General features: G+C 35.9%; 1 protein-coding gene across 4 annotated transcripts; it reads left to right on the plus strand.

Annotated features, from left to right (window-relative positions):
- Positions 1-982: 982 nt before the first annotated feature.
- On the plus strand, positions 983-9,368 carry CSN2 (casein beta). 4 transcript variants are annotated; one of them, XM_070615334.1, is made up of 9 exons: positions 993-1,027; positions 3,014-3,073; positions 3,810-3,836; positions 3,947-3,991; positions 5,338-5,361; positions 5,457-5,501; positions 6,854-7,381; positions 8,233-8,274; positions 9,034-9,368. In XM_070615334.1, exons 2-8 carry the CDS (start codon positions 3,023-3,025, stop codon positions 8,236-8,238), a joined length of 726 nt encoding a protein of 241 aa, XP_070471435.1. In that variant the 5' UTR covers positions 993-1,027; positions 3,014-3,022; the 3' UTR covers positions 8,239-8,274; positions 9,034-9,368. The 4 variants fall into 4 exon arrangements, with proteins under 4 accessions (XP_070471437.1, XP_008539956.2, XP_070471435.1 ...); XM_008541734.2 differs by lacking the exon at positions 5,338-5,361 and having other exon boundaries at positions 985-1,027; XM_070615335.1 differs by lacking the exon at positions 8,233-8,274.
- Positions 9,369-15,307: the final 5,939 nt, after the last annotated feature.

Genomic DNA, 15,307 nt, shown 5'->3' on the forward strand with positions numbered 1-15,307 from the left:
AAAATCTCAGAGGGTTAAAACTTAGGTGCTGCATATGATCAAATAGAAACACATATGTAGTCTGGTTTTAAAAGGAATTTTGCTATTAACAAACAATATGGTTTTAAGCAAGTTACATAACCTTTTGATGTCTCAATTTCTTCAAACAAAATATGGAGAGGAGAGGTACCTCATGACACTTTTGTGAAGATTATACAAAATACTGCCTGTAAAGTGCGCAGTGCGTGGCATAGGGTTGATACTAAATTAAAAAAAGACTTATAATTATTATGCCTGAAATAGAAGCTAATCAATATTTATCAGGTTAATAACACTCCATGACATTCTGCAAAACCTCTATAACAGATTTACCAAGGATTTTGCCTCTACCAGCCTACCAGGTTACTTTTCTGAGATGTTTCATTGCAGAGGAAGGTTTATTCTTCTTGTGTACAAAATACTGGTTTGAAGTGAATGATTTATTTGTCTTAAATCAAATGGCCCTGGGAACTAAGCAGTTTGCCTTACCTGACTAAGCACATGGAATTGTTATCTTGTCAGTTTCTCCATTGTAGTGCAAAATAGTATCAACTGCTCAGGTTAGCATGAAAATGCGGCCTTTGTGAAGGCCCTGTGAATCTCTGGTGCTCATATGTAATTGTCCCACAATTGAAATCTTGAAGACCCACCAAGTGCTAAAGAGACCTAATTGTGTCCACAATAACTTGGGGACTGGGCCAGAGTCTCACTGTCCTTCAGTCATTGTCTTTAATTACTAGGCAATCACATTTCCTGGACAAATTTCTTGTATTAGCTTGTGAATTGCTGCCTTGTTAAAATGTTCCCCAGAATTTCTGGGGACAGATAATAGATAGAAATCATTTTCTAATTATACAGACTTCCTGGAATTGAAACTCACCATTGATTTTATTTCAAACCACAAAATTAGCATCCCATTAAATATAGTATATAAACAGCCACAAAGGCAGACCAAACCATCATCCACTTACCTACTCCTTCACTTCTTGTCCTCCACCTTGGAAAAAAGGTAAGAATTTCAGCTATAAATTTGACATATCCCCTCTTCACCTTTATATCAAACTAGGTTGAGATATATGAAGAAAATAATTGCTTAAAATATAGTCTTTGATATAAGGGTATTTATGGTAGTGTTGACACTATTTTCAACACTTAGGTTAAAAAAATAGAAGTACCTATAAAGACTGGTAGAAATTATAACAACTAAATAGCTTTATGAGTTTAAGAAAATGTCGTAACGATTACTATTTTTTTAGTACAAGGCTAATTAACAGGCTATATTAAAAGATCTCTTTCTTGAATTAAATCTCTTCTAATTTGATTAAACATACCACAGCCATAAAATAAAATATATTTAAATTATTGTTTGGCAATATGAATAACTATGGGAAAGCTTTATCCAACAGGTAGTCTGTGGAGGGAACATATTGAGTCAAGAAGTTGCAGCGGTTGTATGGGAACATGTGCTACTTGCAATGTTTACAAGTGACTTGTTTAGAAGAAGAGTGGATTTGGCAAACTTGTTTAGAACATCCAACTTCCCACTTCATCATTTAGTTTATAATATTTCAAAATAATATTAAAATATACACCTGAAATATAGAATTAAGTTAAAAAGAAACTGTTTTGTTCTGTAAAAAAATTCTAGATGAAATAGAGACGACCTGGGTAGAAAAAGGAAAGAGAAGATTTAAAGGAAGAGTAACTTAGAATATATTAGTTAATAATGAAGTTCTGGCTTAAAAATTGATATATAAAATACTAATTATAAAATAAAGAAAATTCAATGCCATCTTCCCTACATGTAATGATCTATAATAGAGCACTATCTTCTTTTTTTTGAGTACTGACAATAAAAAATTATTTGGAAACTTATGGAGGCCTTACATGAAGTAAAATTAATAAAGAATTATATAGCACCCATCAGAAAAATCGAGAAAAAATTTTTTTCCTTAATAAAGAGCTTTTAAATATTGGAAAGGACATTTTGCAGATGAATTAGGGACTTTTTTCCTGAAATGTTTTTAGTTCAGAAATTTAGTTTAAAAATCTGGGCTTGAAGATGATGTGTCGAGGGATATTGTTATTTTTTACAAGAAATTAAAGAAATGCAACAAACTCAAGCATTTAGCACATTTTGGTCAAAGGTGTTAACGTATATTTTATGTTATGCTGCCAGAACCTGACCCTTTGGTAAGTCACCAAGAGGTCAGAGAGAAAAAATGAAGCATAGTTTATGATCTCTAAAGTTATGTGGCTCAAATGAGAAGAGACATCATTAGGTGTGTGGGGATGAAGATCAAGGAGTGGGTAGAAATGGGAAGAAACAAACCAACCAGTCCCAGACAACATCTGGATTAGCGGAACAAACAAAGGAAATGCTCAAATGAAAATCTCAGTCTTATTAGAAATTAGGAGATATGATTAAACCAAATATTCATAGAAATCATTTAGTTTAGTAACGGTAAGACAAAAATAAAATAAGATCTTCTTTTTGTATAGATCTTTTTTGATCAGTTTTCTTCCAAAACAACTGAGACTCCATCAGGGTTGAGACCTTAATATTTTATTAACTGCTGTAATCCCACCATATAAACAGTGCCTGGCAATAAAAGGTGCTAAATAAGTATTTTTGAGAAAATAAATCAATTAATAAATTTTCTGCAAATATTTATGTTTTTTCTGTCTTTCAAAAAAAAAAAACCCTATAGGACTGTGAATGAGATGAAACAGAGTGAGGTAGGGTAGAGCTGACACCTGAAAAAATCTGAATGACTGGCAAAGAAGTATGAAATTCACATGTAAGGGTAAAGAGTCATAGTAGATTCTAAATTTGTTTGTATGATAAAACTTCTGCTAGTACTTTTTTCTAAAACACAGATATTTTTGTTATATGTTTTCTTTGGTTTCTTTAAAAGGAAAGTGAAGAGACCTTACCTAAATAAGAAAATAGATTGACTAATATATTACCATTCTCTCGTTTCCGCATTCACAGGACTCAGCCATGAAGATCCTCATCCTTGCCTGCCTGGTGGCTCTCGCTCTTGCAAGGGAGGTAAGAAAATCTCTAACTAATTAAGACATAGTGGACTATCTGCCTATGTGTAGAGGATAAAATCACCAACATTTTAAATGTACAAATAAAGCAAAATTTCAACAGAATTTTTTCTGACTGCTAAGAAAATAATTTACATTCACCCTCTACTTCAACAGTGCTTTGTGCGGCCACAAACCTGGGTCAAATGCTTTCTACACCACTGTGCCACTAGTCCCTAAGGGCAAAGTAAATAAACCAATAAGCAACAGACAAAACAAGAAGGCAAATTATGAAAACCACAAAAAAGAGTAATGTTGCTCAAATACAGTTGCATTCATGTGCAACCTAGATAAATACATCTTATTCCAATGATGAAATATAGGTATCTTTTACCCTAGGGCACTGGGCCGTATTCTACCTGTGTCTATCCAAAGACATCCAGAGGGTGGAGTATGAGGCAGTCATCATAATCATAAACATATTCACATGCAATAAAAGTGTTTAATGCAAATTAAAATATCTTCTTTTCTGTTACTCATCAAAAACTGTTCTTCATGCAGGTAAAACAAAAATGTATCTATAAAAACTTACTAAATATAAAAAACATAAAAACACTTACCTTTCAAATCTCTCAAAAGACATATTTTTCTGAAGTTTGTGAGAGTTGTGCATAAAGAAAATGAAAATTAAGTAGGAAAAATGTTTCATAAAGAACTAGCTATAGAAACTAAAATGATATTTTTGTTCTTTATAGAAGGAAGAGCTCAATGTATCCAGTGAGGTAAGATATTTTTATTCAGAGAAAATTTTCCAGCCATAAAATAGTAACATTCTCCAATGACCTAGGAGAAGGTGGTTGTTGACTTTTTCTTTTTCGTTTTTTCTTTACAGACTGTAGAAAGCCTTTCAAGCAACGAACCAGATTCAAGCAGTGAAGTAAGATTGTGTTTATTTGGAGGCAATTTCTTAGTTTTGGAAGAGTAAAATGCTGTGCTGTCTTTCTATTGTGTTACATTAGGGCAGTGATGCCAATGCAGCTATGTCCTGACATATAAATTCCGATGTAAACTGCCATTATATCTGTTTAAAGACAGAACAAATGTCTAGAGGATTCAGTATTCTAGCACTTTCTAAGTTGGCTTGTGACGTGAAATTGTGTCACTGTACCCTCTTTTTTTAAAATGAACTGTACAGTTCTGTTTTCTCTCTTGAGCTCTCTCTGCACTGACCTCATTCATTGTTTTGACATTTAATAAGTGCCTTCTGTGCATCAGACATTGACTAGGAGCTGTGGTACAAACTGAAAAGAGAGATGCCCATAGTATAGAGCTTGCAAAGTAGTGGGTGGGTAGACATGCAAATAGTGCATTTTGCAATTACAATAGTCACTTTGGTAAATAACAGGCAGTGAAACAGAGTAGTCCTAAATCTGCCTGGAGAGTCAGGTAGATATTTACCCTTCATCATTCTTTTTGGATCTGTCATCACCTGTTAGTTAAATGGTACGTTAGTATACCTTGTCTCTTCACAAAGGTAATCAGATTCTTAGGAGAGGTATTTTTTTCTTATAATTCATTTGAATTTTAAATGTAACAAGCAAATTGAGAATTATTAAAAGGATGTATCAAGGGTTATTATAAGGTATTATCAATGAATATTATTCTCTGAGAATCAGATGGGATATTAGAGATCATTTGTTGTCATAGGAAGGGAGTATGGTAATAGAGAGAAATTAACATCTATTAAATGCTCCTTTTTGTATTATGTTTACCAGTTGTCTTCTCTCTCTTGACTGCATTCATCTGTGTTTCTTTTATACAAGAGGCTTATACAGTACCTATTAGTTTCAGCAATTATCCTGAGTTTTTAATGATGTTATCAAACAAGGTGTCTGCATTAACACATTAAATGCCTTCATTTAATAAGAACTGTTAAATAAGAATTGACAAATAAGAATTGTTCATTAAGGGGCCGGCCAGGGGACAAGAGGTGAAGTTCGCACTCTCGGCGGCTTTGGAGGCCCAGGGTTTCACCAATTCGAGCCTGAGTGCAGACATCACACAGCTCATCAAGCCATGCTGAGGCAGCATCCCACATAGCAGAACCAGAAGGACCTACAACTAGAATATACAACTATGTACTGGGGGTATTTGGGGAGAAGAAGAAGGAAGAAAAAAAGAAGACTGGCAACAGATGTTAGCTCAGGTGCCAATCTTTAGAGAAAAAAAAGAAAAGAATTGTTCATTAAAACTAAACCTCATTTTATTTTTACTTTTCTGAAGGAATCAATTACACACATCAACAAGGTAAAATCTTTGTATTAAGAGTACATGTTTTCAAAGTTTCCTACATTTAAATTTTACAGATGATAACATTTCTTTATATGTGATTTTTTCTTTAGGAGAAACTTCAGAAGTTTAAACATGAGGGACAGCAGCAAAGAGAGGTAATTTGTTCATGATGAGTACATTTCTAAAATTATTATGAAATACAACACAGAAAAATATATGTATACGTTCAGTCTGAAGAATGGTAATAACATAGATGACAGTGTAAGAAATTATTTATATATATAAAAATATGTTTTTGACATAAACGCATTTTTTAACCTCATAATCAACTTCCAGATTATAGAATAAATACCTAACAATAACTGTTGATTTATTCATTTTACCAATGGTATGCCTGTTTTCAATAAACATTAATAGAAACATTTCTAAGTTGTGGACTAGGTTCCTCTTATTCTCAAGACGGATATGCCGATGAAAGACAATAGAGAAGTAAATGGCACAAATCCGAATTTGATAATTTATCAGCTGTGTAACCTTGCCCCAAGTCTCTGTGTATTTCAATTTCTTCATCTGTAAATGGAAAATATTCATAACCCACATAGGATTAATGAGCTGACGCACAGTGAATACTCAAAGATTTCACATTAACATTTGCTAGGATTTCTATCAACATTTATGAATACACGAAGTTCTTAAAAGTATTTCCATTCCACAGCTGAGAGACATGAGGTACAAAACAATTGAATATACAGTTGTGTGACAATATCACAGAGTTATTAAATAGCAGAGCTTGTTTAAAAATAAGGATATTCTTGGACAACATAAAATTGCTTATTTAATTAAATTACTTGTGATAAAATACTTATCTAACTTGAATATTTCAGCTTCTCTGTTTTATCAATGAAGTTGAATTGTTTGGTACCTACATCAAATATTTTCTAAGTCCAAATGAACTTACAAATTGATACCTCTTGAAAGACTCAAAATAACTACCTCTTCCAAGGGAAGTAGTAATAGAAGTTGGCCGGGTTTAAGTAACTTCTTGAATTAAACCACAAATTCAGACTTATTTTTCATTAAAATGAAAATGAACCTTGGAGTTATCCCTCTAAGTCCTTTTAAACAGATTTCCCTTCATTATATAAAAATGGTTTGGTGTATTATCAACACGTTATGGTGAAAATCCATGCCTTCTAGAAGACGATAGTACAGCTATGCAGGCAACTCAGGAAAAGGTGTAACAAGTCTTGAAATGCCCAAACATTGATTTCAGTTTGGTTTGTGGATTCACCTATGAAGGGAGTGGGTTAAGGAGAAATCCATCTATGAGCATTTTACTTAGTAGCCTTCACATGACCCAAAATAATTCCTTAAGCAAGATAAGTAAAAGATTATCTTTCTCTCTTTTCACTCAATTATGATTGTTCAGAAGAGGGGAAGTTAATTCATCATGAATGACAATTATAGCTAAATCATGGATTCAAAGATTCTTTTTTCTTTTTTCCAGGTTGAACGCCAGGATAAAATCAGCCGCTTTGTCCAGCCACAGCCTGTAGTCTATCCTTATGCTGAGCCAGTCCCTTACGCTGTCATTCCACAAAGCATCCTGCCTCTGGCTCAGCCTCCTATACTGCCTTTCCTTCAGCCCGAAATAATGGAAGTCTCCCAAGCTAAGGAGACCATCCTTCCTAAGCGCAAAGTGATGCCCTTCCTCAAATCTCCAATAGTGCCCTTTTCTGAACGCCAAATCTTGAATCCCACTAATGGTGAAAATCTGCGCCTTCCTGTGCATCTGATCCAGCCTTTCATGCACCAGGTCCCCCAGTCTCTTCTTCAGACTCTGATGCTTCCTTCTCAGCCTGTGCTATCTCCTCCTCAGTCTAAAGTCGCACCTTTTCCTCAGCCTGTGGTGCCCTACCCTCAGAGAGATACACCTGTCCAAGCTTTTCTGCTGTACCAGGACCCTCGACTTGGCCCCACTGGGGAGTTAGACCCTGCGACTCAACCAATTGTTGCAGTTCACAACCCCGTTATTGTAAGTCCAAATTTACTAACTCTGCTATTTCGCTCAAGATGTGTACATGATATTAGAATAAGTAAATAATAGTTCTAGAATGAAAGAGCAAATGAATAGTGAGTAGATCCAAAATGCACATAGTTTAGATCAGTGATTCTCAACAACTAGCTACACAATAAAATAAGCTGGAGAACTTTAATTTTTTTTTCAAAATCCCAACATCGAAGACTACGCACAGAGATTCTGATATAATTGTTCTGATTTTCTGTGTAGAGGAAACTGAGCATTGGGAAGAAATGATTTCTGAAATTCTGATTTAATAGGTCTGTTGAGAATTTAGATAAAGAGGATTAAGGCTTACTAAAGCCAGAATTAAATTTAATAATCTAATTGGGCTTGAAATAAGGAAGGTTTATTATTTTCTACACTTTTGAAGTGTTCCTTGTGTACTTCTATTCCCCACACGCCGTATTCACATCTTCTTGTTTTTTTTTTGAGGAAGATTAGCCCTGACCTAACATCTGCTGCCAATCCTCCGCTTTTAGCTGAGGAAGACTGGCCCTGAGCTAACGTCTGTACCCATCTTCCTCTACTTTACATGTGGGACGCCTGCGATAGCATGGCTTGCCCCACGGTGCCGTGTCCGCACCTGGGATCTGAACCAGGGAACCCAGGGCTGACCAAGTGGAATGTGCACACTTAACCGCTGCACCATTGGGCCAGCCACTCACATCTTCTTTTTGACACATGCACATATCAGGGCAAATGATTGAGATGTTTATTTCATTGATCATAGAATTCTTTGGGAGAGTGCTCTTGCCAAAAAGTGAATGCGTATTTATTTATTTTGTATTTTTTTTATTTTTAAGGTCTAAGAAAATTTCAAAGTTAATGTTTTGTCCTCATGTTTGGTAAGCTTCGGGAGTTGAGAGGTTAAACTGATCATTTTTGTGGTTAATACCTTTTCACATTTCATTCTCTTGGATAAGCCCAAGGTAGTGGCAAACTCCATCAGTATACCAGCTTACTTATTAATTATCAATGTGCTGTGCACATCTCTACAGTTGGCTGTTATTTACTGACCTGAAATTATGTATCTCTTGTATTTCAAATAATTTTAAATTTTAATTATGTGCTATTGACAGATTTGATTGGTTTACTTTCAAGTGCCTCTAAGCACTTTCAAGTGCTTATGCTTGAGTAGCCTCATTTTTAGGAAAAACTGAAAATAGTTTCTTCTACTTTTAAGTAATTATGTTTGATGTTTTAATATCTAAAGATCAGCTTGCATTCTCTTTTCTAACTTAGGCTTTATAAACTTTGATTGTTTTTATCTCATTTAAAATTTACATGTTGTCTTTTAATTTACTAGTCAAAATAAAATTAATTAGTTCACATATGAGGGTTAAAAATGGGAGAGAATATAGCTTTGGTATTCTTGCAAATCCCTTTGTGCTCATGATAGACTAGACGTTTCCCCAAAACAATTCTATGTGAGCTTATATTTGATCCTAGAGGAACTTTATCATGCCTCCAAGGTAGGGCACAAATTGGTGCATTTGTAATAAAATTTCTCATAGGAATTAGTCACACCAAAATTACAAATGAGGAGAGAAAAACAGCTATATTATATAACGTAACTAATTCTATATTTTTTCTCTATTTCACAGAATTGACTGCGACTGGAAATGTGGCATCTTTCCAATCTGTGTATCACTTACCAAAAATTAATAATTTTTAAATTAATCTACATGGAAAAAATGAAAATGCATTCCTTTATTTATTTTATGTATTATACAGCATTCATCTTAATTTGAATTTGACTCATCAACTCAACATTTTCCAAATTTTAATTCAACTAATACTATAGAATTTCAATTTTGATTTGGAAAAACCATAAACCTATCAAAAAAATGTATAAAAATAATTTCTAGAATTGTTCTTATTATTTTTTAAGAATCTATTTCCTAACCAGTCATTTCAATAAATTAATCCTTTAAGCATATTTAAGTTTTCCTGTCTTTATTATAATTTTTCAAACCTAATTGGCCTCTCTAATGTCAATTTAAGATGTTGTGCTAAAAATAGTCATGAGAAAAATGAAATTGAATAGAGTGCTTTGAATTGAATATGAAAGGATATCAAAAAATGGAGGAAAAGATAAAGTGATCATACACTGTGTTTGCTCTAGAAAATCTTGGTTTACACCTATTCTTCCAATTAAACTATTACATCTGTGCCTTTCACTCTCAAAAGTACCTAGAATTGAACGTTAAATTTTATGGTTGGCCTAGAAAGAAAAGCTTCCAGTGTGATATCTGATTCACAGCTCTGCAACATGGTAGCTAAGTGGTGCTGTGAAAGTTGCTCAATCTTTCAGAACTTCAGTTTCCACATTTACAGTCAATTCAAAGGGTTTTATTGAAGTTTTCTTGTGATTAATGCACTCTACAGTACACGATAAATGTTCCCTGTTGCTCCACTTTGTTGACTCCACTTATGCCAGAGCAGAAATAGCCAGTATCACAATCAGAATGAACTGGGTTACGTGGTTTTAGATGGTAGTGCCCAAGACAGTAAGACTTATATGAAGCTCTGATATCCTTTGTCTCTGACTGTGGAGAAACTTTTATCGTGTTTTGTTGTCCCTCTCCAACTCCCACACTTGTAGACTTGATTCCATCCCCTTGAGTTTACATAATGACTCGTTTTTAGCAATTATTCCATCTTTCCTGCATCCTCAATGTTTTCTTCACTTCAAGATGAAGTGCAAGCCAAACTTATGCTATAATCTCTCCCATCTTTAAAGAAAAAATTCCAACCTTAACAGTATACCTCCAAACCCCATCTAGGTCTTTAGGTTACTTTATGGCAACTCTCATAGAAGTATCCATACTGCTGTTTCCATTATCTCATATGCTATTGTCTTATTAACCTGCTCCCATCAAGCTTTTGTCCCTATGGAAACAATTTCTTTCAAGGTTACCAACAACTTTCATCTTGTTAATCTGTGTTCATTGTACCCGACCTGTCAGTGCTATTTGGTAGAGTTGATTATCTCCTCTTTTTTGAAATATCATACTTCTCTGCATTTGAAATCCTAAACTTGTTAATCCCTTGGTTTCTCTCTTAACTCACTAGCCGCTTCTTTGTAGTCTCCCTTCTGGCATTTCCTTTTCCAAACCTTTAAAGGTTGGAGTACCCTAGGAGTTAGCCTTGCTCTGGCTGATATTGTTTAGTTCCATGGCTTTAAGTCCATCCATAGGCTAAGAGCTTCTAAATGTATATCTCCTAACTTACTTCTTTCCTGAACTCCAAACTCATGCACTCAACTTGTTTTCTTGGCCTCCACACCTGAGTATCTAATTACTGTTTCAAACCCAGAATGGCCAAGTATAACACTTCATTTGGATCTGGTGTCTGACTTGCCTAAATTTAGTTGGGCATATTTCAGTAAGAAAGACAACTGATACGGTAGTATGTAGGCAACAGACTTACTTGAATAGGCGCTTCACCAAAAGAGGCTATCTTAATAGCCAATAAACATATGAAAAGGTGATCAAAATCATTAGTCCTCAGAAAAATGCAAATTAAAGCTAGCAAAGAACGTCATGATACAATCGCCAGAATGACTAAAATGAAAAAAACTGGCAATATCGAGTTTGCAAAAACAAACAAACAGAAGGAATGCTAAGCAATGCTCATGTAAATATAAACTGGCACAAACACCTTGGAAAATTGTGTGAATCTTTGTCAGAGATAAACCAGCGGTTCCACTCTTAGGTATATAGCCAACAGAAACACATATATGAGCGCCCAGAGATATGTACCCAATGTTCTTAACAGCATAATTGTTTTTTTTGGGGGGGGAGGGCTGGGAAGATTAGCCCTGAGCTAACATCTGCTGCCAATCCTCCTCTTTTTTGGGCTGAGGAAGACTGGCCCTGAGCTAACATCTGTGCCCATCTTCCTCCACTTTATATGTGGGATGCCTACCACAGCATGGCTTGTCAAGTGGTGCTACTTCTCTACCCAGGATCCCTCAACCTGGGTGAAGAGTACTTTGTGATAATTCATTTTGATGTGTGTGCTTTTCTATATGTATGTCTGTTGCTTTAAAATTTTAAATGTAGATTACATTTAAAATCATGTGCTTCTTCTTCAGTGTCTTGCCCACCTGATTCTTTTTCTCTGTGGGTGGGGCTTTACCAACGCAGAATCACCTCTTTGCTTCTGGACTTGAATGTAATTCCATACTAAGACATAGGGTCTGTTTTCCTCAGAAGCTGTGGAATGGCTGGATAATGCTACTATGAAATGCACCAGTAGGGGTGACAGTTGAAATATGAGAAGTATGAGATGGCAGCGAACTTGAGGGTTAATTCCTGCTTCATTTTCTTCTCTGTATAGTATTCAGAGGTACAGTTCTTCTGCGCAGATGGTGCTAATGACATAATACTCACCTTAAGTTTCTGATTGCTGAAATGATTCAGAGGACTCAAATGGTTTATCCCAGCAGAACAGCTTTATTACAGACAAAGGACAAAGTACAGCAACAGCAGGAGAAGGATATGCATTAAAAGAGGTGCTTGGATCTCAGGAGCAAATTTGTCTTCCATCTGCTTTGGAACACAGGCTATGCTTTCACTCCAGGTCTTAATGATTAACGGAGGGCTTGCAAAGCACCTCAGCACCAGGAAGCTCAAAACTACTTGTTGTGAGGTTTTCTTACAATAAGCTAGTCGTGTAGGCATATTTTAGCTACATCACCAATCTTAACCATGAAAACCACTCCCACTTCATCCCGCCATCTCTAGATTTCACTGAATCCTGGTGCAAACCATCTGCAATTGTTACCAAACCATCCTGACTGCCTGATACATTCTGCCCAAAGCAACTCATGGACATATGGTTATAGAAGATCATTTATCTTTAGTTACTAAATACCATAGTGTTGCCAAGGGTTAGTTACTCTGGAAACAAGCATACAGTCAACCCAGACCAGCTGAGATTAACCAATGTTACGCATAGCCTTTCTAGAGAAATCTTGTGTGCTGATAAAGCATAGCTGCTGGATATCCTCCAATTTGTAATGAAATGGCCCTTGCACTGCCTTACATCTTCCTTTACTTCCATTTACTTAGGGTGCATACGTACACATAATTGATAATTGCTTCCAAGCAAACTTCAATAAACCATCAATCCAAAAGGAGCCGAAGTTGTAGAAATTTACAAATATTACATATACACAAAGTAAATAAACTACAAGATATTGTGACAAAGTTGATATTGACTTTAATGAAATACTTCAACATGACAGAATGTATTTTCTCTAACTATTATCAAATGGATTTAAGAAATGTCTGGTTCTTTGAGAGAATCAATTTGAAATCCAATTTAAGTATACTGCAAAAATATTGAATTTTCTGCATAAATGAGTGTAGTGAGTGGAATTTTGTCCAGTCAAAAGACATCTTCAAGTCCTAACCCTGCTCCTGTGAAAGTGACCTTGTTTGAAAATGGGGAGTTTGTAGATGTAATCAAGTTAATATAAGGTCACACTGGACTAGATTGGGCCCTAAAGCCAATGACTGCTGTCCTTACAAAAAAGAGGAAATTTGGAAATTTTTGGAAAAAAGGGAGGAAAGATGGCCATGTGAATGATAGCGGCTCAACACAAGGTTGACATAAGGGAAGCCATATTGTAGAAAAGAAACTATATTGTAACTTTAAATGACCTCTGACTAACTAACTCAGACATGCTCTGTAGATTTTGTGGCCCCTGCCAGCTGCTTTAAGATGACAACTTTTGTTCTTTTGAGTTCCTTAGGATGTGATGACCCCTGGGCAGAGAACCTATGCTGATACTCATCGTCAATGACAACTGAAAGATCAGGGTATAGGGCAGCTGCTCCCTTCTCTGATGCATATTCAGTAAAACAAAGGACTCTCAGGAACTGGGACCAGATGTCTGCCCCACCCACAGACCAGCCACCTCCCCAACCTGGAGACCAGCCCCCAATGTAAGTGGCCTGTAGTCTTTGTTCTGTGAGATGGTTCTTTTGGACATGAGTTGGCCATCTTCCCTCTTGCTAGGAAGCTGTAATAAAGTCTTTTCTCTCCTACCACCTTGCCTCCTGACTACTGCCATGTCTTGCAGCGGGCAGATGAGCCCACTTGGGCGGTAACATGAAGATAGAAGCAGAAACCGGAGTGATGCAGTTACAAGATGCAGCCAAAAATTAAGGAAAGCCAAGGATTGTTGGCAATCACTAGAAGCTAGGAATAGGTAAGGGAGACTCTCTAGAGCCTTCAGAGGAAGCATGGCCCTACCAACATATTGATTTCAGACTCGTAGCCTCCAGACTGAGAGAGAATGCATTTCTGCTGTTTTAAGTCCAATTTGTGGCACTTTGTTAAAGCAGTCCTGGGAAACTAATACAATGAAGCATACAGATTTTGGTTACATTTTGTTCAAAAGTTAGTTAAAATCTTTGATCAAATCATTTAACAGATGGAGAACTAAAAAGTTTCTGATTTACTGAAATTATTGAAAGTAAAGCTTACAAATGGGAAAACATTGAAATTTACTCCCCAAGGGAGAAAGTTTTTAAAAATAATCAAAGCTCAAATAAAGTATGTCATGATTCTATGTTAATGGATCTTTCACTGCTTATGGCCATAGAGCTTAATTTTTTTTTTTTTTTTTGAGAATGATTAACCCTGAGATAACGTCTACTGCCAATCCTCCTCTTTTAGCTGAGGAAGACTGGCCCTGAGCTAATGTCCGTGCCCATCTTCCTCTACTTTATATATGGGACACCTACCTCAGCATGGCTCGTCCACACCCAGGAACCCTGGGTCGCCAAAGTGGAACATGCAAACTTAACCGCTGTGCCACCAGGTTCGTCCCCAAGAGCTTACATTTTTGAAGAAAAAAAAAATCTAGGATTGAATTTTTGAATTACACAATTAATGTCTTAGTTCAGGCTTCCATAACAAAATACTATAGACTGAATGGCTTCAACAACAAATATTTATTTCCCACAATTCTGGAATCTGGCCATCCAAGATCAAGGTGCCAGCAGATCTTACGTCTAGTGAAGACTTGCTTCCAGTTTTCAGATGGCTTCCTTCTTGCTGTATCCTCACATGGTAGGGGGAGCGAGAGGTCATCTCTCTTGTATCTTTTCTTATAAGAGAACTAATCCCACTCATGGAGGTTCCACCCTCATGACCTAATCGCCTCCAAAGACCCCACCTCCAAATACCATTACACCAGGGATTAGGGTTGCAACACAGGAATTTAGGGGGGAGATCAACACTCAATCTATAGCAATTAAAATGCCAGAAATTCACAAACTTGGTAGGTCTTATGCGAAATATAGGAAAGTAGGATTCCAATTATTGGAAAAAACATGAAATATATTGGAAGATATGGAAGATTTAATGTACCCCCAGCTTCAAAATGTTCTTGAAACTCTCACTGTGCCTCTTTTTTCATGATCAAATCATGATTTTTTTGTTTACTGTAGCTAATGGTTACCTTAATTTCCCACTTCTCACTTTTACTTCACTACAACAGGGATTCAACCTTGATAGGGACTGGAAGTAAGAGTAAAAACAAGAAAGTTTTTTTGTTAATGTACAGCAGAGTACAAAGACTAGTATCTTAGGGGCTGGATGTAGCCAATGAAAAGAAGGGGACTGTGCATTTTTGCATTTTAAAAAAATTAGACCATATTAAAAAATCAGGAGCTTCTACACATCAATCTACATTTCTGGTTTCTCCTGTAAGTTTCCATACCTCATCACACATGATGGGTGATAACAATCCCTGCGTGGTAACAATGGATTGGAAGGAGTAGTGGAAGGGGAAAACATTTATTCTTCAGTCACTGTCAGTATCATTTTTTTCACAACCATTTTTTTACTCATTTGTGT

Source organism: Equus przewalskii, chromosome 3 (assembly GCF_037783145.1).
Source record: "Equus przewalskii isolate Varuska chromosome 3, EquPr2, whole genome shotgun sequence".
Lineage (NCBI taxonomy): Eukaryota > Metazoa > Chordata > Mammalia > Perissodactyla > Equidae > Equus > Equus przewalskii.